Consider the following 26,785-nt stretch of genomic DNA (forward strand, 5'->3'; position numbering starts at 1 on the left):
TAAGTATTCATCCACTTATTATTATAATTAATTCAAAAGAGGTTCAGACATAATCCATGTACCAAGTCTCAAACATTACTACTAATTCAGTCACCATATTTGATTGAATTAGGCCTGTATCTTATATTTAATGATATTTATCTTCCTGTACCTAATAAGCATAAAAAAAGGCATGTTAACATGGCATTTTCAATACCCAAAGTACATGTACATCATCTATTTGAAAGAAATTCTATTGAAATGCAACTGCTACTGAAGAGGAAAGGTTTGCTTTAAAATTCATAGAAGACAGCACGTCGGCAGAACGTACTGCACCTGCGCAGAACCCTGGATTTTCGCGGTTTTCGTTGGATGTTTGGTCACTGTTGCATCAGAATTTTGCCTGTTGCAGAGGAAATTTTTTCTAACACAACATTTGGGAACTACAGGTGGGATGTTAACCTCATATGTGCAAATACAACCTTATATGAGACGTTCTGCCGAAGTGCTATGTACAATACATTACGGGTTTCACGCAGGTGCAGTACGTTCTGCCGACGTGCTATTATTATATAGAAGACCTACTCTGGTGATCTCTTCCTGAACATCGTTCAGATCACTCCTGGCAGCGGCTGCCTCGTCCCCAGACATGGATCCAACCTGCCGACTCAAGACCTGCAGCTTGTCCTCCTGCTTCCCTGCCTCTGTGTCAAGTGTCTGACAGAAAAATGGACAATGTTTTCGTCAGTGTTGACGTCACACTTCAAAGAAGCCACGTGACAAGCTTCACTGGGTCAGTCTACTGAGGAAGACCAGAGTGACTGGTCGAAAGCTCTAGGTAAGAGAATTTTTTGTGTTGGAACAAAAGTTTTAACTTTAAAAGTGTTTTCAACTGTTTACATCTTTTGGCAATTACAATTTAAAGCATGTATTTTCCCCCATTTTTCTCCATCTTCAACTTGTTTGAGCTTGGTCCTTTTCTATTGTTAAATGGGAGGCAGCCGCAAATATTCTACAAAACATATTGTGCAAGAGAAAGCTACTTTTTAAAGACTTACATGTAGTTATGGAATTTTCATGACATTTCATTTAAAAAAAATTATCATATTATATACTACTTTTATTATTATTATTTCAGATCAATCTGTTTTATTTATACAGGGTAGAGACCTCAGTGCTATTTAAAAACACTGCTTTTCAGGAATGCCCTGTACATGACATTCAACAAGTTACACATGAAAACAATGAAACCAACACATTAAACAATATATAAAGTTACAAAACAACCAAGCGTCAAAACAAAATCGTTAACCGTAAACTACTCACTTCCAAGTCCTCGATGTGCTCTTGTACATCCTGGTGGTAGACTATGATGTCCTTGGGATACTCCTTGTCCACATCTGCCAGCCAGCCACGGATGTTCCCCAGGCCACGGCTGTATTCATCTTTCCCCGGGCCTTCTCCACCTCCAGTCGAACCCTTGGCTGATCGCCGCCCAGCGTAGGATGGTAAGTTGATAGACTAAAAAGAACACAGTCGTCAAGTGATGATTTCTTGAGAGCTAAATTACAATTTGATTATCATTCATTTTGATTAACCATAGAAGTTCTCGATGTACAAAGTGATGCAGTACAATGATTATCGTAAATCTATGCATGTAGCTCAAGACCTGTTTTTTTTAAATCTGGCACAGTAAATTTATTCATTTTTGCTGGGACTTAACTTCAAAGTAGATCTGAAGCTTTTGCAATGTTTTAAGTTGAAAGAATTCAGATCTGTAGTGACTGTCACAGTTCTTTACAAATTTGTGCGGTGTCACAAATTTGGAGGCAAAGGAACATGAAAATAACACCAGGGTTACTACTAACATACTAACATTTCAAGATTTACAGGTAGCTGTTACTAGTACTCCTCAGCAATGGACCTATACCATTATTACGTCTTCAGTTTTTTTACCGCAATGAATGCCGGTCAATCAACCTTTATATTGTACAGGGGTGCGTAGCGCGGTGTGTGTTTGTGTAGCGTTAGCCTAATATACGGCTTTTAATACAGTACTACTTTCGTCTAATGTCACAACTAAATCACCCATGCGGCATGTAATGCTGTGTCAACACAACTAGACGCAGCAAAAAATCAGACATACCTTACTTTGAAAACTTTGAAATGATCTTTATTCTTTAACTGACCGTTGTAGAATGTTCTTTAGAACAGGTACACACTAACTGTGACGTAATAAAGTTGTATATATAGGTCCATTACTAGACAGTACTGGTGACACAGCGTCTTACCACACGAATCGGTGACATGTCTCCCTTATTGGCCATGACGACAGTGGGGGACGAGCCATCGTCCATCAGCGCAGAAGAGCGGACAGATGTAGACTGGGACTGTCCAGGACCCCTGCTGCTGTCAAACGTGAACATCTGATCTGAAGTCTGCTGCCTGTAGGACTGCTGCCCGTAGTCGACACCAACACCTCCCTTTGCGGTCTGCTGTGACGTCTGCTGCCCGTACTCGTAAGCTCCTCCCTTCACCGCCATGGCGTGGCTGGCGCTGGCAGACTGGGTCAAGTCTCCGGCCACATCTCCGTGCATGTCCTGCGCCGCTCCGTTCATCACTCCTGTGAACCGCTGGCCGGAGAAGGTTCCACCAGCTCCAACCTACAGTGGGAATGAAGGGATACGTACAGGTCACCTCATGACACTTCATGGTACAGGGTGCCACTGAGGGACAATTTGGTCAGGAGTTATGCATCAGTTGTACATAGCTTTTCCTGGGAATGTGAGATAAACTTTGGCATACACTGGCATGGAATTTCTCCAAATTTTAGAATCTGATTTAACATTTACTGCTGCTCCTACACGTATGTATTTAGATTTACTGATAAATTATGCTCTTGATGTTAATGAACATGAACTTCTTACAAATGGTGTCTTGCACCAGCTGTAGTCACCTGCCTACATTTTATGTGGGAAATGTCTTGTGGAAAACAGCAGGCACTAAAAGCAGTGCATACAGACTTTGATTTAAAAAGTAATAAAAATGCTTGTTACACTCAGTTACTAACAGCAAAGACTCTAACAGACAGAAATGCTGTACAATTAAATTATCTTCTACTTAGGCCACACCAATTTAATTTCTTGGTTAACCGATTTTTCTAGAAAAATAATGGAGCGGGCGGGCGAAAAAGAAATAAAAATAAAAACAGGCCTAGGCTTCCTATTATGGCCCAAAATGGTACGATAGGAGCCATGAAGTCAACACACCAGGCTGGTTCAAAATTTAAACAATGAATTTTGAACTTTTAATGATACCACTGCATTGAAAGATGGAATAACTGTAACAACTAGGAAGGAAAGGACTGTTTTCAACTGTTCAGGGCAAAATATGAGCATTTTGCAGTTGATTCTGAATTTTTATTTTTATTTGCAAATGAGAAAAAAATGAAGCGGGCGAATCCGTTAACCAAGAAATTAAATTGGTGTGGCCTTAGGCTTGAAATACTGATTCCTTCAGCAAAGCCAAATATTAAAGAACAGGTGTTAAAAGTCATTTTTGACATGTAAGAGCTTCCAACATCAAACAATGACCAACACCAATGCAAGACTTCGATGTGCTGACAGTTATAACCACAATTTCCTTATTCCATACATGCATGCAACCTGAATACAATACAGTTTCACACACTGTGCAGTAAAAGACAGCAAATAAGAAGACGGCAAGTGAAACCAAATTAAAACAGCTTCAGAAAAACAGCAGCAATGTTAAGTTCATTAAACCCATCACCTAACAGCAGCCATGCTCAAGAACTGTGATAGCAAGAGTTGTGACATTAATGAAGTATGATAGCCTCCTTCACAGTCTTGTTAGGCTTGGGCGTTATTTTTGTGAGCGACGCGAGTAATATGCGGCCGCGAGGGACGATTTGCTGCCGAGGGAGTTTTTGCCGCGGAGAGAAGGTTTCGCGCTCTAACAAGACTGCTTCCAGTCGGCGACTAAAAAGGGCCTTGGAGCGCAAAACCTTCTCTTTGCGGCAAAAACTCCCTCGACAGCAAATCGTCCCTTGCGGCCGCATATTACTCGCGTCACTCACAAAAATAACGCCCACGCCCAACAGGACTACCAAGGAGGCTAGAAGTATGACACGTGTTGGAGGATTGGACATTAAATATCATCATGCAGAAAGTGAGTGAGGAGTCTTTTCATATATAAAGGACCCAGGATGTCAAACTCCGTCATTTAAGTTTGAAAATTTGTTACCTCGTTCATCACATCATCGTAGAGGGAATCGGACGTAACCTGGGGACACGAGGAATCACATTAACCAAAGTTGGGAAGGACACACACAAGGATCCCTCCAATTTTGTGTTCTGTACAGTATGTTAAGCTACGGTCACAACCCGCCGTACGTGCTCTTTGTCCGTACATTTTTTGGGAGGCTACGTCTGCTACGTTTTTTCTGAAAACGTGGAGAAGGGGTGGCGTCGAGGCACGTCACTCGCACGTCACTTGCACGGTTGTGCAAGGTGTAAGAGTGTGGTCTGCACGCCATGTCTGGCCGTGAGCGGTTGCATGCATCGTATGTTGCGCAACTGGTAAGTGAGTTGTACGTGCTTACAACGTACAATCTCTGTGCGATTGCAACTTTACCGTAAGGAGGCCGTACTCACACGTGGTTCTTCTACGGCGTGTCTGCGTGCTCCAAAATCCGTAGGATTCCGTAAGGAGGTGGTACTCACCACGCACGGATGCCCTGCGTTTGCCCACGTTTTTGCACGTAGACAGCACGCAGAAGCACGTACGGCGGGTTGTGACCGAGGCTTTATACAGGACTGGTCAATTTCAGACCAAGGACAATTTATGATGCAGTGACTTTTTTTTACTTCTTCATGATCAGGGGAGGTGTCAGGTATTACATGTATTACAATGCACACATCTTAGGCCACACCAATTTAATTTCTTGGTTAACGGATTTTTCTAGAAAAACAATGGAGCGGGCGGGCAAAAAAAAATAAATAAATAAAAACAGGCCTAGGCATCCTATTATGGCCCAAAATGGTACTATAGGAGCCATGAAGTTAACACACCAGGCTGGTTCAAAATTCAAACAATGAATTTTGAACTTTTAATGATACCACTGCATTGAAAGATGGAATAACTGTAACAACTAGGAAGAAAAGGACTGTTTTCAACTGTTCAGGGCAAAATATGAGCATTTTGCAGTTGATTCTGAATTTTTATTTTTATTAATTTTGCTAATCAGAAAAAAATGAAGCGGGCGAATCTGTTAACCAAGAAATCAAATTGGTGTGGCCTTAAAGACTGAAATACTGTGAAAGAAAGTGAGTGAGGAAAACATCATAACATGCAACATAACATGTTACACTACAACACAAGGCAAACAAGGCTCCTAACTCTAAAGTCAATTGCAACCTTTGCCACTTATCATGAATAAACAAAGGTTCAAACAAATGAAGAAACAAACAAAAGAAATGTGACCACACTTTAAGAAAATTTAATTACCATAATTTTTTTCTTGTTAATCATCATGCAAAGAGCCTCTAAAACATTCTCCTTACTGTTCTTATTTTTATGTCAATGAACAAAAATTATACTTAGTATGATCATTATCTACATGTAACGTCTGTGTCCATAATATCATCAGGGTCCAAAATATCACCACCTTGAGAAACAGTGTGCTTAAAGATATTTTTACTGCAACATACTTTTGGTATGCACTCCTTCACACATCAAATGTACATACCTAGGGTATGTTGCAGTAAAAATATATTTAAGCATGCACACTTTCTAAAGGTGGCGATATTATGGACCCTGGTTATATTATGGACACAGATGTTATATAAGTTCTGCGTAACATGTACAGTGTGACACAGTTTGGTGTTCTTACATCGCTGGTCCTGTAGCTGTCCTCTGTAACCAGCTGGGCGTTCTGCTCGTAGCTGGACAGCTGTGTGTTCTGCTCGTAGGTCGTCACCTCAGTGGTCTTGACAGACTGAAACTCCGTGACGGACACCGACGGGACCTCGCCAGCGCCGACGCCGGAGATGTACTGCCCGCCGCCGCTGCTGGTGGAGTTATACGCCCCCCGGGCGCTGCCTGCACGCCGGAACGACGAGGTGTTGCCACTGCCAAGTCCAAGGTAACGCACATCCTGGGGCGAGAAAGGGTTTATCAGTTCACCTGATCCAGCAGACTTACACAAGATCTGTCACCTCCAGAGTAGCCGCTGAGTTATCATATATTGTACAATGCACCTACATGACTGTACAATGTTTTTTCACAAGGGTGTAACCTTCTTTTTGTTTAGGAGGAGTTATGAATGAAGACCTTTATTGTACGCATATACAAAATGTATTCACTGTCAACTGTAACCCTCACTTAGTTGTAGGGACTGACAGGGTCATCCTACTCGGAAAGTCTATATCTGTATATCTGTACATGAATCTGTATCTGTGCATTACTACACTGTATGTATCTGTACATGAATGAGGGCCTGCAAGGGGGGCCCGACAATGCTCTACGCTGAATTCGGAAACCTCTCAATTACGCTTTACGATAAATTCCAAGTGGCTACAACGCATTACGGAGAATTAAAACGGCAAATACGCTCTACGCAAAAATATTGAACAGCCGATTACACTCTACGGAAAAGGGCTTGCGGGCCCCCTGGGCCATGAATCTGTATCAGATTGCAAATAAAGATCAGGAGTGATTGCCATTAGATATCCACTGGGTTATAAGTATAGGTCACAACAGAATGCTTGCTACATTGTGTATATTGTACTGAGACTTACCCTTTGTGATGGGGTGGGGGCAGTCCATCCACCAGCTTGTGGGAAGGCTTGAGCATACAGGGACACGTACGTCATCACACTCCTGCCATCAGGCCTCTCCACATCCATGTCTGAAATTTCAGGAGGAAACAAAATGGTATTGCACAATGCATGATGCTCAATGAAAATAAAAATAAAAACTATTTTTTATTAGGTTAGGCTACACCAATTTAATTTGTTGTTTCCTCAGATTTTTTCAGAAAAATATGGAGCGACAGGGCAAAAAAAAACAGGCCAAGGCACGGAAGCCGGAAATGATACAATATGAGCCATGAAGTCAACATACCAGGCTGATTTATAATTAAAACAATAGATTTTGAACTTTTAATGAAACAAAATTGCATTGTTACATTGAAAAGCTTTAACAACTAGGAAGAAAAGGACTTTCTTCAATTTGGGGCCAAAATATGTCTTTCATTTTAAGCATTTTGCAGTTGATTTAGGACCAAATTTTTTTTTCTTTTTTTGCAAATCAGAAAAAAAGGACAGGGCAAATCTGAGAAACAACAAATTAAATTGGCGTGGCCTTATACTAATTCAATGAAGTACATTAGGTACGGAATCCTTTTAGAACTTGAGAGTACCGGGAGTAAGTATAGTTGTGTACATAAACATGACAATGCACCAGGAAGAAGTCAGTACTAACTTTAAATTTTGTTGTCACTTTTGACTTTAATATATTAAACGTTACCATTCTTTTTCACTGACCTTTATCTATAGATTTCAGCATAACATAATGTATGGTAGAATTATCAGATGTAACAGTATGGAATTAATGCATCAAAGATACATGCCCCTTGCTACAATTGCAAGGTCAAATGTATACTCCCCCCCCTTTGCACAAAAGGTACATGTACAAAGGTCATAAATTCCTGGCCTTTGTGAACGGTTTCAGGACAGTTTAGCAATGTGAGGAAGCAGAAAATCATATTGACAATAGAATTGTTAGATTTCATAGAATTAGAATGGATTTTCACAGCATCAGAATGGAAGAATCAAAGAGTTAATTGAACAAAACTAGAGACAAGCAAGGACACATCTGTGGGGTCAGGAAGGTCAAACCATACACAATAGACCCACAGTTGTGATGACATCATTATGGAGGGAACTGGTTGGATGGGTAACTGTCTGTGCACTGAGTGAGACTAAAATGTTCTTTGTAGTATAGGAGCATAGGTGTGTACATGTACATGTAATGCTGTATCAGTACATTGTCAACGGTATCAGTCTTAGGCCAGACCAATTAAATTTCTTGGTTAACGGATTCGCCCGCTTCATTTTTTTCTGATTTGCAAATAAAAATAAAAATTCAGAATCAACTGCAAAATGCTCATATATTTTGCCCTGAACAGTTGAAAACAGTCCTTTCCTAGTTTTTACAGTTATTCCATATTTCAATGCAGTGGTATCATTAAAAGTTCAAAATTCATTGCTTACATTTTGAACCAGCCTGGTGTGTTGACTTCATGTCTCCTATCGTAACCATTTTGGGCCATAATAGGATGCCTAGGCCTGTTTTTATTTTTTATTTTCGCCCGCCCGCTCCATTATTTTTCTACAAAAATCCGTTAACCAAGAAATTAAATTGGTGTGGCCTTATCACAGAATATATCCTGTATTGTTCTTGATATTTTTCCCATGACCATGGGCTGCATTCCTACATGTATTATGTGAGAATGTTTGAATCTGAATAAGGCTACAGCAAGTAAATTCTATGGATGACATCCACACTTGCATTGATTATCACATGATTTTGAAAAAAAAAAAAATTTAATTGACTTTTCAGTCAACAATACTGTAATTCTTGATTTTTTCACAGTACTGTTATGTTCACTGTTTTCACTGTCACTTCTGTATCATGAACTTATTATTACAGTTAACAAATAATTCCTGGACTTTCTTTTTCCTGCACCTGTCGCCACCATGAAAAATATAATTCCATGAACTTGTCCACTTTTCTCAGACAGTGAAATTATGCTACCGTGAACGTTCGAACATAAAGTGAATTACAGCACTGAGAAATGAGTCTCACCTTCTGAGTCGATGAGTTTGGGGATTCCCAGGAACCTCTCGGCTGCAGTGAAGGCGTGCTCCATGCGCGAGGAGGCACTCTTGGTGGAGAGGCGGGGCATGTCCACCAGGTCTGGCTGGATGGTGTGCACCAGGGAACTGAACGCCTTACCGTTCCGCCAGCTCTTACTGAAGTCCTTCACATCAACGACACGTCTGAAATTTGACAGAAATATCATTAAGAAATTACAGTAACCCTGCTGGACTGCCGTCTGTTGCTTTAATTTGTCCCAGTACAATCTCCATAGCTCTGTCCTTGGTGCTGAACACTAACAGATTTGATTTGATTTGATTTATTAGGCTGACACCTTTTGGTTTATACATGTAATCTATCAGATGACTAACATCAGAGTTTGAGTAAAAAATCAAAAATTATAATCTCAATCAACTTATTGTTGCTGGCATTGCAGATTATTTCCGTGGGGTCACGGCGGTCTGTCACTACGGCATTCTTTCCCATTGCTATGCGCGTTCGAAAAGGTATCGGGTTACAAGACGCTATTTTGGCCTGTTTTGGACTACCCGTAAAATATTTGAAAATAAACAAATAATATTTAGGGGTAAATTTCGTCAAATTAAAATGAAATTATCGTCATAACATCCTTTAAATGTTAGCTTTTTATGTTTAATCACTGATTTTTTAAAATTTCGCTCAGAAAGACGATTATTTTCGGGTTTCTGAGCACTAGTCATGTCACGTTTTTAGGCAAACATCGTTCAAACCTGGCTACGTATATTACCCCAGATCCCCGATTTTTATATTTTTCGCAGACTAGGAATATGAATAAAAAATCGTGTTTTAGGGATTTTTTAATTTCTGTATTTTAAGTCTTAGTTTTTGTTCGACATATTGGTGAAAAAATGACATTTTTTGACATTTTTCTCACTAAATTACCCATAATTCAAAATTGAGGCCATTTTTCAAAAATCCCTAAAACACGATTTTCGGGACAACCGTTACGGTCATTTTGAGCCGTAAATGGGGTATGTTTGACTCTCCATGTTTCCAGGTTTGAACGAGTTTTGGAGACATGTCATATCGCCAGAAAGTGTGCATTGTGTTATTCATACTTGCGTAAAGAATCATTACAGTATTCAAGGTCACCCAAGGATACGACAGTAGCTTCGCTACATGTTACATGTCCACAAAAAAATGATAGCGGACATGTATTGTCCAGGAAACTGTTTGTATCTATAGAAAAGTGTTGTTTTTTATCTGTTGCACGGCACGGAGGCAGAAAGGCTTGTTTTGCCGCTTTATAGTAAATGACCGCAGGTGACCCCGAAATAGAACGCGGGTTCGATTCGAATTGCCCAGATCGAACACCATCGAACACAGTTCGGATTCTATGACATGTGGGAACTTTGCAGCCCAGATTTTACCACCGTGGGTCTCATGGATGTCATAGAGAATTTAAAAAAATATTTAGGCCTAGGAAAAATGTGATTTAAATTTCCTGCCCAACCCTAGCCAAAATCTTCTGACCCTAGCCAATTTTTTTATGGACTGCTGGTAAGGCTATAGAATATTTGATCTGGCATCTGAATTCCCAACCCTCTGAATAGCTGAAATGTCTAAACTCAGAACATTCTGAAACAAGAAACACAACATTAATTTTCCTCTAGCAGGCTTTAGTTTACATGTACATGTAGGTCTTCTATATCGTCATCAATGGTCAGCTTTCACAAGTTAGTCAGGGGGAGTTCGGGGGGTTTGGATGAACCCCCCCACACAGCTGAAAGGTCCACTTTTTGGTCCACTTTTTATCTAAAGGTCCAAGATTTTTCTTTAAAAGATGGACTGATTCGTGTCACCAGCGGGGTTGGAATCGTAGAAAAACGGCTTACTTTGTCATTTAAAAAAGTTATCTCTGATTTTTTCTTTGAAATCCTCTAAAAATGCAGGAAATGCCATTTCAGAAGGTTCATTTTTTTTTAATTTCATGGGGAGCATGCCCCTGGAACCCCCTAGGAACGGCGCTCGCTGGTCCCTCAAGCAGTCAGAAGAACCCCCCATTCAAAATCCTGGATACAGGCAAGTTGTAAGGCCAGATTTCTCACCGATCCACAGCGTTCTGCGCCCACTTGAGCAGGATCTTCTGAGCTTCCTTGGTCTCCTTGCCTGACTTCTTCCTGGTAGGCCCAGGACTCTGGTCACGACCCTTCTTCCTCTTCCCCAGTGAGGGCAGACTGGAGGAACTGCCGCTAAACCTGCAGGAGTTACAAACAGGCGTTTAACACAATACTATAGTTACTGTACTAAATGTGCCAGATATCCCACCAGAATGTTTTCGCTGCCAACTTAAAGATGACATCAGAGATGACAGTGAGAAGTCATTTTACAACAACAGCTTCTTTCCCTGGACTGCAAAATTATGAAACTCTCTTCCAAACAGATGCTTTCCGTCCGACTACAATCCACAAAGCTTCAAAACAAAGGTCCACCGCCATCTCCTGACATAACTACATTGTACATTATACTCACTTAAGTACCTCTAGCTCTATGCCTAGAAGTGGCCAAAAATAATTGGCCTTGCATTGAGCGACACCGTTAAAAAAAAGGTAATTTTTCACAGCAGACAACACAAAATTAATGTAGAAATTTTACAATCATCAGCTTTGATAAAAAAAAGTGTAAACTTTAAAACACAATGCTATTACCCAATGATTGTACAATTTTCAGAAGGTACCCCCCTCCCAGAAAGTTATTGAACTTCAAGATGTTCCTTACCCAAACTTGCCTCCCTTGGTGGGTGTGGTGGACTGTGAGCTGGTCCGAGGCATGGTACCATACATACTGTCTTCTGCCATGGACGCATTCAGACCACTCACTGTCCTACGGGACATTTTGGCCACCTCTTCAATCTAAGAAAACAAATTTTAAAGTGCATCAATGAAGGCTAGACATCGAGGTAGAACATTGCATAGTACAAGCTGTATCTAGTAACTGGATAAGGTTCTCAGTCACTGATGAAAGAAAGTGTGGTAACAAAAATTTATCCACTCAATTTCTTCATCTGTGTATAATGTACAACTTTTGATTTTATGAATGCCTGAATCAGGCATTTTAAAATGCATCACAGCTAAAAAGAAACATGATAGTTTTTTTTTTTTCAATCAAGATTACTATGATTCCTATAAGGCTGAGAGGATGCTTTCCTTTACAAGTCATGAGTCTCAGAGTACAACTTGATAATAGATACAGTCAAAAAGTGGTGACTAGTTCAAAAGTCATGCAGTTCATACCAAATATTGGTGAATGTGTTTTTGGAATAACTGATAGAAAATCTTTACAGATTACAATTATATTGTGGCAAAAAAAAAGGATGGATGTCTGACATACCTGGTAATGAGAGACGATAGCCCACATGAGATCCAAAATCTTGGGGGGAGTTCCATTGGTGATTTCCTGAGGGGTCACCCCAGCTGGGATCTTGACCTATCAGAAGAAATGGCAGGAAAAAATAGATTGTGGTAGAGCCAGTAAGATACAAACACAACACAAGAGGCACAGTCAAGAGCTGGTGTGTTACGCCTAAGGGCGGTTATACCGGCTATACAGATACAGAAGCTGGTGTGTTACGCCGAAGGGCGGCTATACCGGCTATACAGATACAGACAGAAGATGATCATTTGACCTTGACTTTGATATATGGAGGTATTGGTTTGTGTGTGTGTGTGTGTGTGTTTGTGTGTGTGTGTTTGCCTATATATATGTGTTTGTACAACATACAGTATTTGATTGATAGAGTGACAGAAGGGGGGTTGTAACTGTAGACTGACCTTAAGGTCAAGTTGACAGTTTGAATGGTCTCCCCACAGGCTAGGAGAAAGTGAGTCCACCCACAGTTACTGGGGGTATATCCACTTAGACTTAGGTATAGTCACAACAAGCTCAATGCCTGCAGGGTTTCTCTCGCCGGTCATTGAAAGTATGTCAGCTGTTTGATTGTGCCAAAATTTATAAAAACTCATATACAGATACATCCCAGAGGTTTGAAATCTCTGATCTCTTGTGTTGGAAATATGTTTTTCTGGAAGTCCAGAGTGCCATACAAGCAGTCTGGATAAAAAACAGCTTAATTTGCCCTCAAGAATCCATAGTGCTGAAATGCCTTCCAATGAACCTCTGGTAGTACAAGTCTTTTCTGAATTTTAACAGCTGGTGATAGCAACCAGATTTGTCAACAAGATCTACCGTATATAGACATTGTTGGTAGAACTGTCCTTTGTAAGGCAATATATGAAAGAATGTACAACCCCACCCTCAACAGGGAAGGGGGGCTACGGGTAGATCTTTCCAGCACTTGAAATTTTGGCACTCCCAGCCCCGAGGACAGACAAGACTTAAGCTCCTGTTCTGCATAACAGGAGCTTTCTGACTAATTTGCATTATCTTGTCTTGACTTGTCTGACTTTTGTTCCCTTTTTGACTTCCAAAAAATTGTCCTCACTTTATTCGCATATCAATCAATAGTTTGTGCTTATAAACCTGCATTTCTCCTCTGGTCTCTCAGTCACTGACGAAAGCTACATGTAGTGGATACTAGCTGAAACGTCTGACCATTTCCAAAATCATATCCAGTTGCTTGAGTAACTGCTTTTTGGGCAATCAATTCATTGCCTTGATTTTAAGACATATAAATTTAAGTAAAATTAGAGATTTTATACCTCTGTGAAATATTCTTGTGAGTTTTGTGAATTTCTCTATTTACATGTATTTTCCCACTGGAAGCCAGCCAACATACTCCATGCCAACTTAATTCCGATTGGCTCCTGGACATCTTCTTTCATATTCCAATTACTAACAGTATATTTTCTAAATCTACCAAGGAATAAAATTGGTGTGGCCTATAACTACAATGTAACTGTAGTTGGGATTGTGGTTTGCTCCATATCATGTGGCTTCAGCTTTAGATCTATTTGACTGACAGGTGTCTGAGTGTCTGGTCTACATCCTGTTTCAGAAGAATACAGACCCAGGTGTTTACATAAGGCCATGTTGACTTGATTATATGGATGACATCCATGCCTGCATGAATTTTTATCTCTTTCCAGAAAAAGTTTCAACCATACTGTAAATCACACAAAGCAACACACTGCAGAATGACTGTTTTTTTTAAATATTGGAAACAATATTAATGTCGTAGACTGAAAACAAAATTCCAAAGGAATAGAGAAGAAAGAGTGAAGAAATGAAAATGATTCAGAAGTGTCTATTGTTTCCATACCATACTCTGTTTAGTTATTTGTTCACCCTTCATGACCACATAGATTTCTTCATGAAGGCAACTTTTTTGCAAACTTTTTTTTTTCTTCTTATTCACACGCTCGCATCACCTTACAGTTTCCAGAGGATGTCATCCACATCATCATGGCCTAACATGGCAGAGTGATCAGGATGCAAAGCAGCTTGAAGACCAGACAGACAAGAGACAGAAAGAAAGATAGAGGAAGACCTACCTACAGTCAATACCCTACAGGTGAGAATTTAGACAGGAAGTCCTGTGTCAAGGGAGGAAGTAGGGATGGAGTCAGAGATTCTAGTCAGTCTGTATATAGGTGGATTGCACAGAGAGTTTGGAAGCAGACTACTGCACAGGACTAAGATATAATTGCAGTCCCAAGCATAAAACCTGAATTTAAGGCCACACCAATTAGATTTCTTGGTTAACGGATTTTTCTAGAAAAATAGTGGAGCGGGTGGGCGAAAAAATAAAAACAGGCCTTAAGGCATCCCATTATGGCCCAAAATGGTACGATAGGAGCCATGAAGTCAACACACCAGGCTGGTTCAAAATTTAAACAATGAATTTTGAACTTTTAATGATACCATTGCATTGAAAGATGGATAACTGTAACAACTTGGATGAAAAGGACTGTTTTCAGGGCAGTTGTTCAGGGCAAAATATGAGCATTTTGCAGTTGATTCTGAATTTTTATTTTTATTTGCAAATCAGAAAAAAATGAAGCGGGCAAATCCGTTAACCATGAAATTAAATTGGTGTGGCCTAATGAATCATTATAATATGAAAAGTGAACATTGGATTTCTGCTGAAATGAAAGATATGTGGTTAAAATGGAAATCATTATTTCTTACAAGATACATCAATAATAATCTAATACAGTAAAGAAAAAACATCAGGAGATATGCTTAGTTGGAGAGATACAAATATGCGTGTGTGTATATCACACAAACTCTTTGGAGAAATTTGAAGTTCAAACAATGTTTTACTTTTGGATGTGTGCATCGTATGTGAGTCCCAAACAGTTGTAACTTAGAGAGACAGTTACGAGGAAACCTTCCAACTATTCTTACTATTGTCTACCATTGCTTTAATTGTATTCTAAATTGTGACTTTCAGTGTTTCTATTTTCATGGTAACCTCTCCACTGCAAATTCATGACATTATGAATACATGACAATTTGTGTGACATTTACTGTACAACAGAATTGTTTTCAACCACAGATCTGACAAGCACAAGTGTACAGCCTTACTAAAAAACTGAAGGAGACCCCAATGAACCCCCTCCCCCATTCTACATGTATATAGGAATGCAAAAAGCTTGTTCAGACAACTTTAGACCCAAACCAAGGCCAGATTTAAGTATTTATCCCCAGTTCAAAACATTGCTACTGTATACATGGCTTTTAGCCTGGAGCTGTGCGATCACGGTTGAATCAACCATCTTGTCGATAACAAGAGTTGCCCTAACATGGCAACCAACAGGAAAGAGAAATAGAGGGCGTCCAAAAGAGACGTGGAGGAGAACAATGCAGAGGGACCTAAAAGAGAGGGGACTGACTCTGGACACAGCCCCGGACACAGCTGCAGATAGGGCCAGATGGAAATCCTTCCTGTCACCTCAAGAACCACTAGGTTCAGAAGAGGATTGAGTGACAGTGAGTGAGTGTGCCATCACTGTAGTTTTCTACAGTCACTGTGACTGTCTTTTATACAAACTGTTCTGTCATTTTAGCAAATCAGTAAATAAAACAAGATATAAATTTCATATACAGCGCCAATCTCATTAAAGGCATCCAGTGAGTTTTTTGGGCTTGGAAGCCCGATTTTCCAAAGTCTATATTCTAGTCACTTATCTACATACTGAGTTGAAACCAGACTATCCCAATGTATATTAACCCTCATGGAGCACAAATACCCAAAATTCTGATGGACAATGGTTTCTGGAAGGGCCCTGAGCTGATTTTTAGGGTACCACCAAGAAAATAGAGGACTCATCTTGCGGGGGGCTTGTTTCTGCAGTTTTACATACGCAAAGTATGAAATACTGATTGAAATGTGCTAATATGAAGCACTATGTGTCAGTATCATAAATATTGCCTAATTCATAATATTTCCAGTTTTGCTGCTCTGAAATCGCATTGCCAAATGGATGCCTTTAAAAAAACACAAACATGCGAGGGTGTCACCCCATGCCAAGGTCAGAGAAGGACGAGCAGTTTATCACACAGACTTACCCCATTGTCCTCCAGGTAAGCCAGCGATGCCTTGGCGTTGGTGACCTTGTCAGACAGTGTCATGTCACGACCCTTTCTGACGGCCTGTAGCAAAAAAACAACAACAACAGTACACAAGCGTTAGGTCATGGACTATCATATTGTAGAAGTATACAGATTGCCAGTGCAGAAATATAGCATGGGGAAAAGTGCAAATGGTGGCCTAAATACTTTTAAAATGCAAAAAATTCAAACTTTAAACCAGCATGTCATAGAACTGTATTTATTTAGAAAAGAATATGATTTTTCAGAAGCAGCATTAAATGCTTTCTAAAAGTTTAACCTTTTTTCTAGCCACCCAGTCAAGTAGCAACTTTGGTCCATGCATAACTTCCACAACTGCAACTTGCACCCCCCTCCCCATTTTTTCCTTCAGCAGGTAAAGTTTGTCCTGTACACATGCAGGTACAGCCTTAATATGTTGGATTTGATAATGTTTGGGTAGATGTCATAACTCCAAAGACAACAAAGCAATTCTTCTAGTAATGGGTCTGAAGGAAAAAATGAGATTTTTGCTTAAAATTTTTAGCTTCCTTGCTGTGTAACAGCAAGTTTGTGCAAATTACCTTCACACCAGTCCCTGTCTCTTTGTCTGGCACCTATGAGACAGTAGCATAATGTACACCTAATGTTAGTTGAAATAAAAAAATCAAGTGTCCTGCAAAATTCAGTTATCTTCTTATGGACAAGGTTGTCTTACATAATAGTAGTAACTAAGGCCACACCAATTTAATTTCTTGGTTAACGGATTTGCCCCCTTCATTTTTTTCTGATTTGCAAATAAAAATAAAAGTTCAGAATCAACTGCAAAATGCTCATATTTTGCTCTGAACAGTTGAAAACAGTCCTTTTCATCCTAGTTGTTAAAGTTATTCCATCTTTCAATGCAATGGTAAAATTTCAAGATTCATTGTTTAAATTTTGAACCAGCCTGGAGTGTTGACTTCATGGCTCCTATCGTACCATTTTGGGCCATAATAGGATGCCTAGGTCTCTTTTTATTTTTATTTTTTTTCGCCCGCCCGCTCCATTATTTTCCTAGAAAAATCCGTTAACCAAGAAATTAAATTGGTGTGGCCTAATTAAAGCGGTTGATTCCTCCACTGCCTGCTCAAAAATGTTACAGCATCAAAATTCTACGACAGTCTACAGCGAACGTGACCTGTACTGTTAGCGTGTAACCTTAAAGGATTAGTAATAAAGATGATAATTATTTATGATGCAGCCACACAGTCCTCAAGGGATTTACAGTTACTGTAGCTGTGTGACAAAATGATCGATGACATGGTGATGAAAGCTTTCAACTTAATAATATTATACAGCTACAATACCTTGACATGGCATTGTTTATTGACAATAGAATTAATGACCTCTGAGTCAACTGTTACTCAAACGTGATGCAACAGAGACCTTTAAGTTCACTCTCTGACTAATTTCTGTGTTTGTAACATTTTGACAGTGTGTCATTGTGCCTTTCAATCTTCCCCCACACACATGCTGTCAACCTACTCTGTCTACCCTACCAAAAATGCTTTTTTCTTGTTTTTCTTGTTTTCCTTGTACAAAGAAATGGTATCTTGTAGCAAGAAAATTATTCTTGGAACAAGAAATTTAAGGATCCCCGTTGCGAGAAAATTCAAGAAACACATTGTATATTGTGTTTCTTGAGTTTTCTTGCTGTAGCAAGAAAAACAATTCTGTCCACAAGAAAATATTTCTTGAACTAAGAGCTAACTGTTCTTGAAGCAAGAAAACCATTCTGTACACAAGAAAAGATTTCTTGTAGCAGAAAAAAATACTGTAAACTTCTAAAAATTCTTAAGATAACTGTTGGTGAGCATGATAGTAGAAATATTTTATTTTCTTAAGAAAAAAGAAGAATAAAATTCTTTGTGTAAGAATCAACATACAAAAACTTTGAAGAATGTTTCTTGAATTTTCTTGAAAATTCTCCTGGTAAGAAAGTATTTCTCAACATAAGAAAAATAAGAAAAAATATTTTTGGTAGTGATAGACAAACAAAAACCTACAGCTCAGCCATGCACCCAAAACAATTCTTCTGTATATGGAAAAATAAAAAAAAGTGCTGGGCTCAGTACATACCAGCTCCTCCCCAGACAGCACTTCCAGGAGATACAGCAGGTTGATCCCATCCTTCATCTCCTCAAACAGGTTGAAGATCGTGACCGGAGGGTTGCGCTGCAACAACAGGAAACCAAAAATTTTATAGATGAAGTTTATTGCAAATTCGTGCCCGGGGGGCTAATTGCAGTAAAAGAACAATGAAACGTAGTATAAAATAACTAAAATCTAAATAAAAGGTAGTTGTCTAGAGCTATAGCTATGTCTAAAACTATTGTCTAAGGGGTTTGACCTCTCTTTTTTAGACTATGGAAGACGTAATGTCCCACCTTTTCTAAAATTAGTGGGTTTTGGGAAGTTAAAAGAAGAATAGTTTTTTCTTTGTAAGTTTAGTAAAATTGGGATAAATTGTAGTTCAAGTTTGAATGGTTAACTCATTTCGAGCGTTGCTATATATATATATATATATGAAAGGAACAATTTGAGATAAAGTGTATTTCGTCTTCCACAGCCTTTGCATTACAATATTTACAAATTCTTTCACATACAGGTAGCCTTCTATAATCATCAGAAAAATCTCAGATTTCAGACTTCCAGGAAGTACTGAAATTTAAGGTGCTTCATGAAATCCCTGGCTGCTTGACCTGGCAAACTAGTTTCTCTCATGGTGCACTTGAAACCAACTTCAAGTCATTGTTAAGTATATATTAAAGGAGTAGTAGTTGTCCTATAGAATTGGGCAAAGGGTAAAAACTTTTTCTGTGTTTGGAACTCCACCTGAATGGCTCAATACTGCTTGCATTTTAGTGATTAAGCACACTGGGGTCAGCTTCTATAATTAACATTTTGTGTTTTGACTTCTGTCATCTTCTTAGCCATTTTTGGACTGGAGTGGAACCTGATAAAATTCTACATTAACAACATATTGCAATACAGGTTATCATATAGGGAGCTCCCTACAAATTCATTGTGGAGACAAAACCAACTTCTTTTGGAAACTTCTGCAAATGAACTTAGAAGAAATGTTTTAGGTGGATGATTTAAAGAAAGTTTTAAACACTCAGTCTGGCTGTTTTCAAAAACACAGGCTTGAATTTACTGTAGCCTGAGCCTCAGTTGAGCCAAGGTGACATTCCCTGCGCAAGGTCAATTGTATGATTGTGTACATTCTTATGTTTTGTCAATGCCACAATGTGATGCACATGTAATACTATGTTGAATATTTGTTTGATCCTTTATTCCTGAAATACTCAAAATTTAATTGGACTGCTCACTGCTTTTCATTGCAGTCATTGAGGTAGAGGATCATGTCAGAAAACATACTAATATTGAAGATGTATATTTTCTTACTACAATCACTACACTGAGTACTGAAAAGTACTTAGGAGTAACATTCAAGATAGCTTAGATGGCGACATCAAATGTCCTGCTAGAGCCTTGACACACGTCATACAATCTTTGTATGATTCTAGAATAAATGTTTCAGGTGGATGATTTAAAAGAAACTTTTAAGCAATGGCTTTAACTTAGGAAAACAGTATCTACTGTGCACATTCACCCTGGGGCTTGACTTAACTGCAGCTGAGCCTCATTAAATGTTACAGTTGAGCCAAGGTGACACCCCCTGGGCAAGGTCATTTGTGCACATTCTAAATGTTTTGTACATGTCATGTATAACTGTGATGTTCATATACATTTTGTACATGCAGTACATTTAAGATTACTGGCAGGTTTCAACCATGACATTTTGCATTTAGATTTGTTCATCCTCTTCTACACTCTAAGACTTGATATAAAAACTTTTCATGATAACTTTTTCAGAATTGTTAAATGATAATTATTGAATGCAGGCATGTGCAAATGACAATGTATAATGTATTTGCTCTGAGGTAGCTGTACATGCCGCGAAGGGTTCAAAGTGACTGACAGTCAACTTGCTTCTGGTGCAGGAGTGCTTCAAGTCAATATTTCTGGAATTTTAAAATATTTCTTATTCATTCATCCTTAGCTTTGTCAAGGGTTTTCAAAAGGTCGTAAAATGGTACATCTTTGTGGATGCAGACTCGTCATACCAGTAACTATTAAGACATTCAAGTGAAATGAAAGAGACATGATAGTATGGTCAGTAACTGAAAATTTCCTAAAAAATATTTATAGAAAGAACATAATAGTTTAACTAGTATGTTAGACTTAATTTGATTTACATCACTCAGAAACTGCCTTCAGTGCACACATGTAGCATACCAGTTTTGTACAGTAAGTAGAAGCTGCATGAGACATGGTCATTTGATGCACAACTGGGAAGGACCCCAGGCCTACTCTTTTTGATAAGTGTGGTGGGATCTTAAATGAGCTAGAGATGTGGTTGAAGACCTCCAGTTTTACATCCCATCTGGCAGGACATCTCTAACCAAAGGTACTCACTTTCCTCTGGGTTGAGTGAAGAAATAGGTTCCGAAGTGCTTTCCCCAAGGGCACAACATTGGGACCTGCTAGAGATTTAAACCTAGAACTTTGTAACAACAATACCTTATTGTCACCTCTGTTAATACATTCAATAACTAGAGATTGAAGTAACATTTGCAAAGCAAATGCATTATGTTTACCTTCGGACATGGTCTGCCCTGTTAATTCTTACTCAAACACATTCACATACTCGTACATGTATATGGTGACAGGAGTGGAGCAGACCATGAAATTGCAACATTATGTAACCCAACACCAGACACCATGGTGACAGACATCAACAAATCATGTCATTGGCCAGGTCAGAGGTTAGTGTTTGGAACAGAAGAGGAGGAGGAAGAAACTGAGTAAAAACAAAATGTTTTCCTTCGGTAAACATAAATATGTGTGTAACACAATTTTTACCTTGGCCAGATATGAGTTAGCCCAGTTGGTGAAACACTTTGTCTGCACCATCTGGTCATCTTTCAGGTCGACGGTCATCAGCAGGTCACGCGCGACTCCGGACACGTCCATTCTCTCCACAGAGGTGCCTACATGCAGACGGAAAAATGGTGTTGAACTTCTGCTACGGCATTTGCAATTCTCAAACAATAAGGACAAATTGCTTGCAAAAATATGTTAGCAAAAAGTGATATAAGGCACTGGCTCCTAGAAGAAGAAGAAGAAGGTCTCCCGTGCTCTTGCCCGAGCGTAGGGTGGTGCCCATCTCCGTTTCGTAGCCCTTGGGCGACACACAATTGTGCAATGCACTACAGCAGGGGGCTGGTCTGCTCACCTGTAGTGCTGTGTGTTTGACCTTCGCACACTCTTTCTCATATGTGCTGAGTGCTCAAGCAGAGAAAGAAGTGTGTACCATTTTTAAAGTATTTGGTATGACCCGGCCAGGGTTTGAACTCATGACCTCCTGGTTACAAAGCGAGCCCTCTAACAATTGAGCTATTGCACCGGTGCACTGGCTCCTAAGACCACAGCAAATATGTCGACATCTGTGCAGATTTGACCTGATTTAAAGAAAAAATTGTTTGATGCCTTTGAGTGTTGACATTCTACACTAAGTCTAGTGCCTCTTTCTTCACTTCTGAAATACAGGCAGGGGTAAAAAAAACTAATTGTTGACTGTGATATGTTTTGTGACAGGCTGAATAAAAGTTCTAAATGGGAACTATGTGGCTCCAGGTGTCTTACTGTGGGACGACTGCGTGTGCAAGATGTCGGTAGCTTGAGGAATGAATCCCCTCTACTGTATATTGTTGACTGTGATATGTTTTGTCACTTCAATTCTTGTTGCACTCACTCCCCAACCGATTTATCGTATTTTGAAAATTCTGGCATCTTGTTCATTTTTTTCCAAATTTTTTGCTTTTTTGCACTGTCCCACATGGAGTTTACAAAGAATATCATCCATAAAATTAACTAACTGTGGCCTACACAATGAAATTAACACTTAGAACCAATAAGTCGTCATAATCTCAGACTTGCAATGGTTGTAAAATGATGACATCAACTGTGAAAGTCTTGTTTACAGAGAAAGAAGATTCACCAGCCTGAAGCCGACTGGTGACAGACAGGTGGGCGTGTACATTTTCCTATTTTGTCACCGTAGTAAATAGACGCCGTGGCGGTTAACCAAGCATGACGGTTGGCAAAAGTACCGGTTTTTAACCACAGTCTAGACTGAAGCATACAGTATCCCGCCAAACCTGCACGGCAAGGGGTACAGTTTAATGGCAACGCCCAGTGTTTTTTTTCAAGGTGGGCCTAAAATTCTTTAGACTCAATTAGAGGCTTGTTCTCACTATGTTTTAATGAATAAAAAACAAAAACAAGAAGTGGCCACAACAAGAAAGGACCGCTTGTCATTAGAAGGTGACGGCTGAGCAACAAAAATTCAGGATTTTTGCAAACTTTGATTTAGACTTGGAATATGATGCACAATGAAACAATTCTTTTAGTACAACCTTATAGAGATACACAATATTAAATGTTTGTATTGTCATGATTTTGCTTTGAGAGGACAACAGTAAAACTGCAAAATTAAAACCACCACTGACAGATTTCTAAGTAAAAAAACTTACAATTTAGAGAACCAGTAACTAAAGTTTGTCCACTCCTACGTATATATTGCATTACCAGTAACTTTTGTTACATATACTAGTAGTGCATTTTTTCCTTCATAACAAAACGTCTTTAAAAACTTAACACCTGTGTTGTTCTATATTTCTATCTCATATAAGTGTTTATATTTGTTCATTTCTTCCCCCAGTAGAAGCTAGTCGTTTGCACAACAATCCGAAGATCCTTTTCCTCACGGTTTCTTATGAATTACTCCTTAGGCCACACCAATTTAATTTCTTGGTTAACGGATTCGCCCGCTTCATTTTTTTCTGATTTGCAAGTAAAAATAAAAATTCAGAATCAACTGCAAAATGCTCATATTTTGCCCTGAACAGTTGAAAACAGGCCTTTTCATCCTAGTTGTTACAGTTATTCCATCTTTCAATGCAATGGTATCATTAAAAGTTCAAAATTCATTGTTTAAATTTTGAACCAGCCTGGTGTGTTGACTTCATGGCTCCTATCGTACCATTTTGGGCCATAATAAGATGCCTAGGCCTGTTTTTATTTTATTTTTTTTTTCCGCCCGCCCGCTACATTATTTTTCTAGAAAAATCTGTTAACCAAGAAATTAAATTGGTGTGGCCTTATTACAGAGTAATCCTCTGTCATTACTCCATAAAGCCTTTTGTGGACATGACAATGACAATGACATTCTTACGTCTTTGTCAATCCAGATCTATCCCGAACTCCACCCTAAGAATGTCTACAAAGAATGTCAAATCCTCAGAACCTCAGGGAGGGTTTTCATTCACACAATACATGCAGTGACGAGATCTAAATTCAGTTTTTAATCTCGCTTTTTGTAAGCATGGGTGGTACATTTTATTTGATGTCTGTTTGTATGGTCATCTAGAAAGTACCTACGAAAGAAAATGACTTTCCTCACTAGACTCAAGTGAAAATGAGTATTGTCTGTCCAGTATTCGTTTCTATGTGCGGGACACAACACCAGCAACAGCTGCCTCTGTTCCGCGTGTATTGCATTCTTGCAATTTCCATAAAATCAACATCAAAAGAAATTGAAGCCTTGATGTAACATTACATATTTTTCATATATAAACATTAAATTTTACCATTATGTAAAAGGTCCAAAATTATGACACACCATCAAAGTAGCATCCTCCTACTGTCTGTCAGTGAGTTTATACCCACAGCATGAGTTACCCGGTGTATTACTTAAGCTTCAGTCGAGCCTTGTTTCCGACAAGAGGCTCACCATGGGGCAGACATGTTAATCCATTATTACTCAGAGCAGCCTTTTGTGACATTGACAATGAAATACCACACCAGGTCCTTAGTCACTTATTCATGATACAGTTCTATTATGAACTCCTCCCTCTGTTATGGGGGCCCGCAAGCCCTTTTGCGTAGAGCGTATTCGTCGTTTTAATTCAACCTTTTAATATGCAAGCGTAATCGAGGGTTTCCGAATTCAGCGTAGAGCGTTGTCAGGACCCCCCCCCCTGCAGGCCCTCTGTAATGAATGTCAAGAACTGGCAACACCAAAAGAATATTTTCCGAAGGGTTTTTATACACTAGTTGCCATAATACTGTCCCCATTGCAAGAAGGTAATTTGTTCATGATTATGTTAACTTTGTAGCAGTATTTTATTTCTTTGTCGTTTTGCACCAATATATTAAGTCAAGATGCTCAGTGGATGGATTGTCAGATGAAATTTGTCACTGTTGTATCAAAGAAAAGATTAGATTTTGGTAAATGATTAGTATTGTATACTTGTGAAATATGCAAATTACATAGAAGTGAGCATTTAAGTTATGCATTACTAGTATGCAAATTAGGTTATTTCCATAGTTACTAATAACATTGTTTGGCAAAGCTATGGGGTCATCGAACTCTTGTTCTACTTTCATTCACCATGGCCTAAGCTAGTGTCAGTATACCGTAAATCTTGAGATGTTTACTGTGTTTTTCTTTTCACAGTTTTCACAGTCACCTCTGCATGAATTTATGACACCAGAGACGTCCAATCTAACGTTACATGTATTACTGCTGCACTGCAGAATTGTTAAAACCACAAACTAAAACCAATGTGAAAACCTCCTTCCACTATACACTTAAGTCCCCTGTGAAAATAAATGAAGTTACAGAATTAGGCTTTAAGTTAGCAGGGACTCGTACAAATTGTTGAATTTATGGGATTAGCCAGGCGTTTTAGGATAGAATTTCTATTTTTCTATGTACAAATTCTACCATATACACTATATACAGTTTATACAAAAGTCTTAATAAGAAAGTTTATTTTCATGGATCATTCAAGGCTAAAAAATACCCATGAATATATTTGGGCCAAAACCTCTGTACCACAGTTGTATAATGAATAGTGAAATGTTGTCTACACCATGATCTGGTAAGGATTGAACAGATAACTTGTTGAAACAGTAGTTAATTGTAGTAATTATGTTGCAGAGGAGGAACCAATTACAGGACAGGGTTGGGTGAGCTGTTTCTGTCTGCAAACAGGTGTCAAAAGGTCCTCTTAGCCTGTATAATCAAGCCTGCACCCTCTTTCATCACACTTCTTCTTTTAAAATGATTTCTAACTTATTTAAGGCCACACCTATCTGATCTGTTGATGTTTTCTTGTTGTTGTTTTCTTTGCAAATAAAAAATAAATAAAAAGTCTGGCAAATTCGAAAAAATGAGAAAGCAAATGGCCTAAGTACAAAATGGGACTATTTCAGATCATAGAAACGAAGTTAAACCAAAACAAAAATTCTTAAAGAAAAAGTCACAAGAACACACTCAGACATACCAGAAATAAAAAGCTCACAGCATTTTTGTATCACATATTAAGGACCACAGGAAGAGTTGTAGTTAACAGAAATGTCAAGTGGATACAAATAAATTCAAAGTCATTGAGACAAACTTTCGTGACAAATGAAGAATTTGTATGCTCTGTAGTCTTACTTATTACATGACCTTGATGCTGATTTTCAATTTTTTTCCACGAGATCACTATTATTTATAATAGTAAGTTAAACTTAATTTTCTCAATGCTGAGGCTACTAGTACCAGCCTTAGTTTTCTATAGTTTTATGGCAGCAGACACAATGGACAGGTGACAAGATTGTATCCATTCCCAGGAGAACAAGGGCGGTACAGGTAACACAATCACACTGGGCAGTCTACATCTTTTGTTTCCCTTTAACAGACAACATTTCAGCCTTGGCAGGTGGTTTTTGATTTAAATTGTGTTGAACAATGGTATTGTCCAAAAACTAGGGAAAGATTTCTTGATTTATCTTTTAAGTTAAATGATGTCCTTGAAAATGATCAAAACAAGAATATGCATGGGTGAAAGTGAGCCTTTCTGAAGGTAATTATTAAAGACTGGCGTCAAATTCCTTGAATTCCAAACCAAAGTAGCATTAAAAATGGGGTGTTTTGTTGTAAACACTGTACCTGCATACATAATCCTTTCAGGAAATGGTCAAAATAAGTGTGTTCCTTTTTACTGTTATACATGACTAGTATATCTTATCATAATACAATGGTCCTTGAACTGAAGAAGGCCTTGCCAAATAATTTACATGTAACGTTACATTATGTGGTCATCCTTACTAGTTCAAATGCCTGGAATTAAACATGACACCACCCCCATTGCACAGGTTTCTTGTGTTACACGAATTTTGCAACCATAATTTGTACCATAGATCACCAAAATAG

At 38.8% G+C, this 26,785-nt stretch overlaps 1 protein-coding gene across 50 annotated transcripts in view; it reads right to left on the minus strand.

Moving 5' to 3' along the window:
- Positions 1–26,785, minus strand: part of LOC109465835 (nesprin-1-like) — an 87,882-nt gene that overhangs the window by 47,510 nt on the left and 13,587 nt on the right. For 49 of the 50 annotated variants that reach the window (XM_019763329.1, XM_019763328.1, XM_019763325.1 and 46 more), the window contains exons 2-14: positions 21,382–21,509; positions 18,532–18,627; positions 16,390–16,473; positions 12,250–12,345; positions 11,638–11,771; positions 10,968–11,117; positions 8,869–9,062; positions 6,798–6,907; positions 5,891–6,154; positions 4,243–4,281; positions 2,271–2,642; positions 1,306–1,500; positions 565–696 (exon numbers count right to left, since the gene is read on the minus strand). In XM_019763329.1, coding sequence (XP_019618888.1) covers positions 565–696; positions 1,306–1,500; positions 2,271–2,642; positions 4,243–4,281; positions 5,891–6,154; positions 6,798–6,907; positions 8,869–9,062; positions 10,968–11,117; positions 11,638–11,771; positions 12,250–12,345; positions 16,390–16,473; positions 18,532–18,627; positions 21,382–21,509 — 1,994 coding nt within the window. The remainder of the gene's footprint in view (positions 1–564; positions 697–1,305; positions 1,501–2,270; positions 2,643–4,242; positions 4,282–5,890; positions 6,155–6,797; positions 6,908–8,868; positions 9,063–10,967; positions 11,118–11,637; positions 11,772–12,249; positions 12,346–16,389; positions 16,474–18,531; positions 18,628–21,381; positions 21,510–26,785) is intronic. The other variant, XM_019763281.1, reaches the window with a different exon arrangement.

The sequence above is a fragment of the Branchiostoma belcheri genome, unplaced genomic scaffold (genome assembly GCF_001625305.1).
Source record: "Branchiostoma belcheri isolate BF01 breed outbred unplaced genomic scaffold, Haploidv18h27 scaffold159, whole genome shotgun sequence".
Classification (NCBI taxonomy): Eukaryota; Metazoa; Chordata; class Leptocardii; order Amphioxiformes; family Branchiostomatidae; genus Branchiostoma; species Branchiostoma belcheri.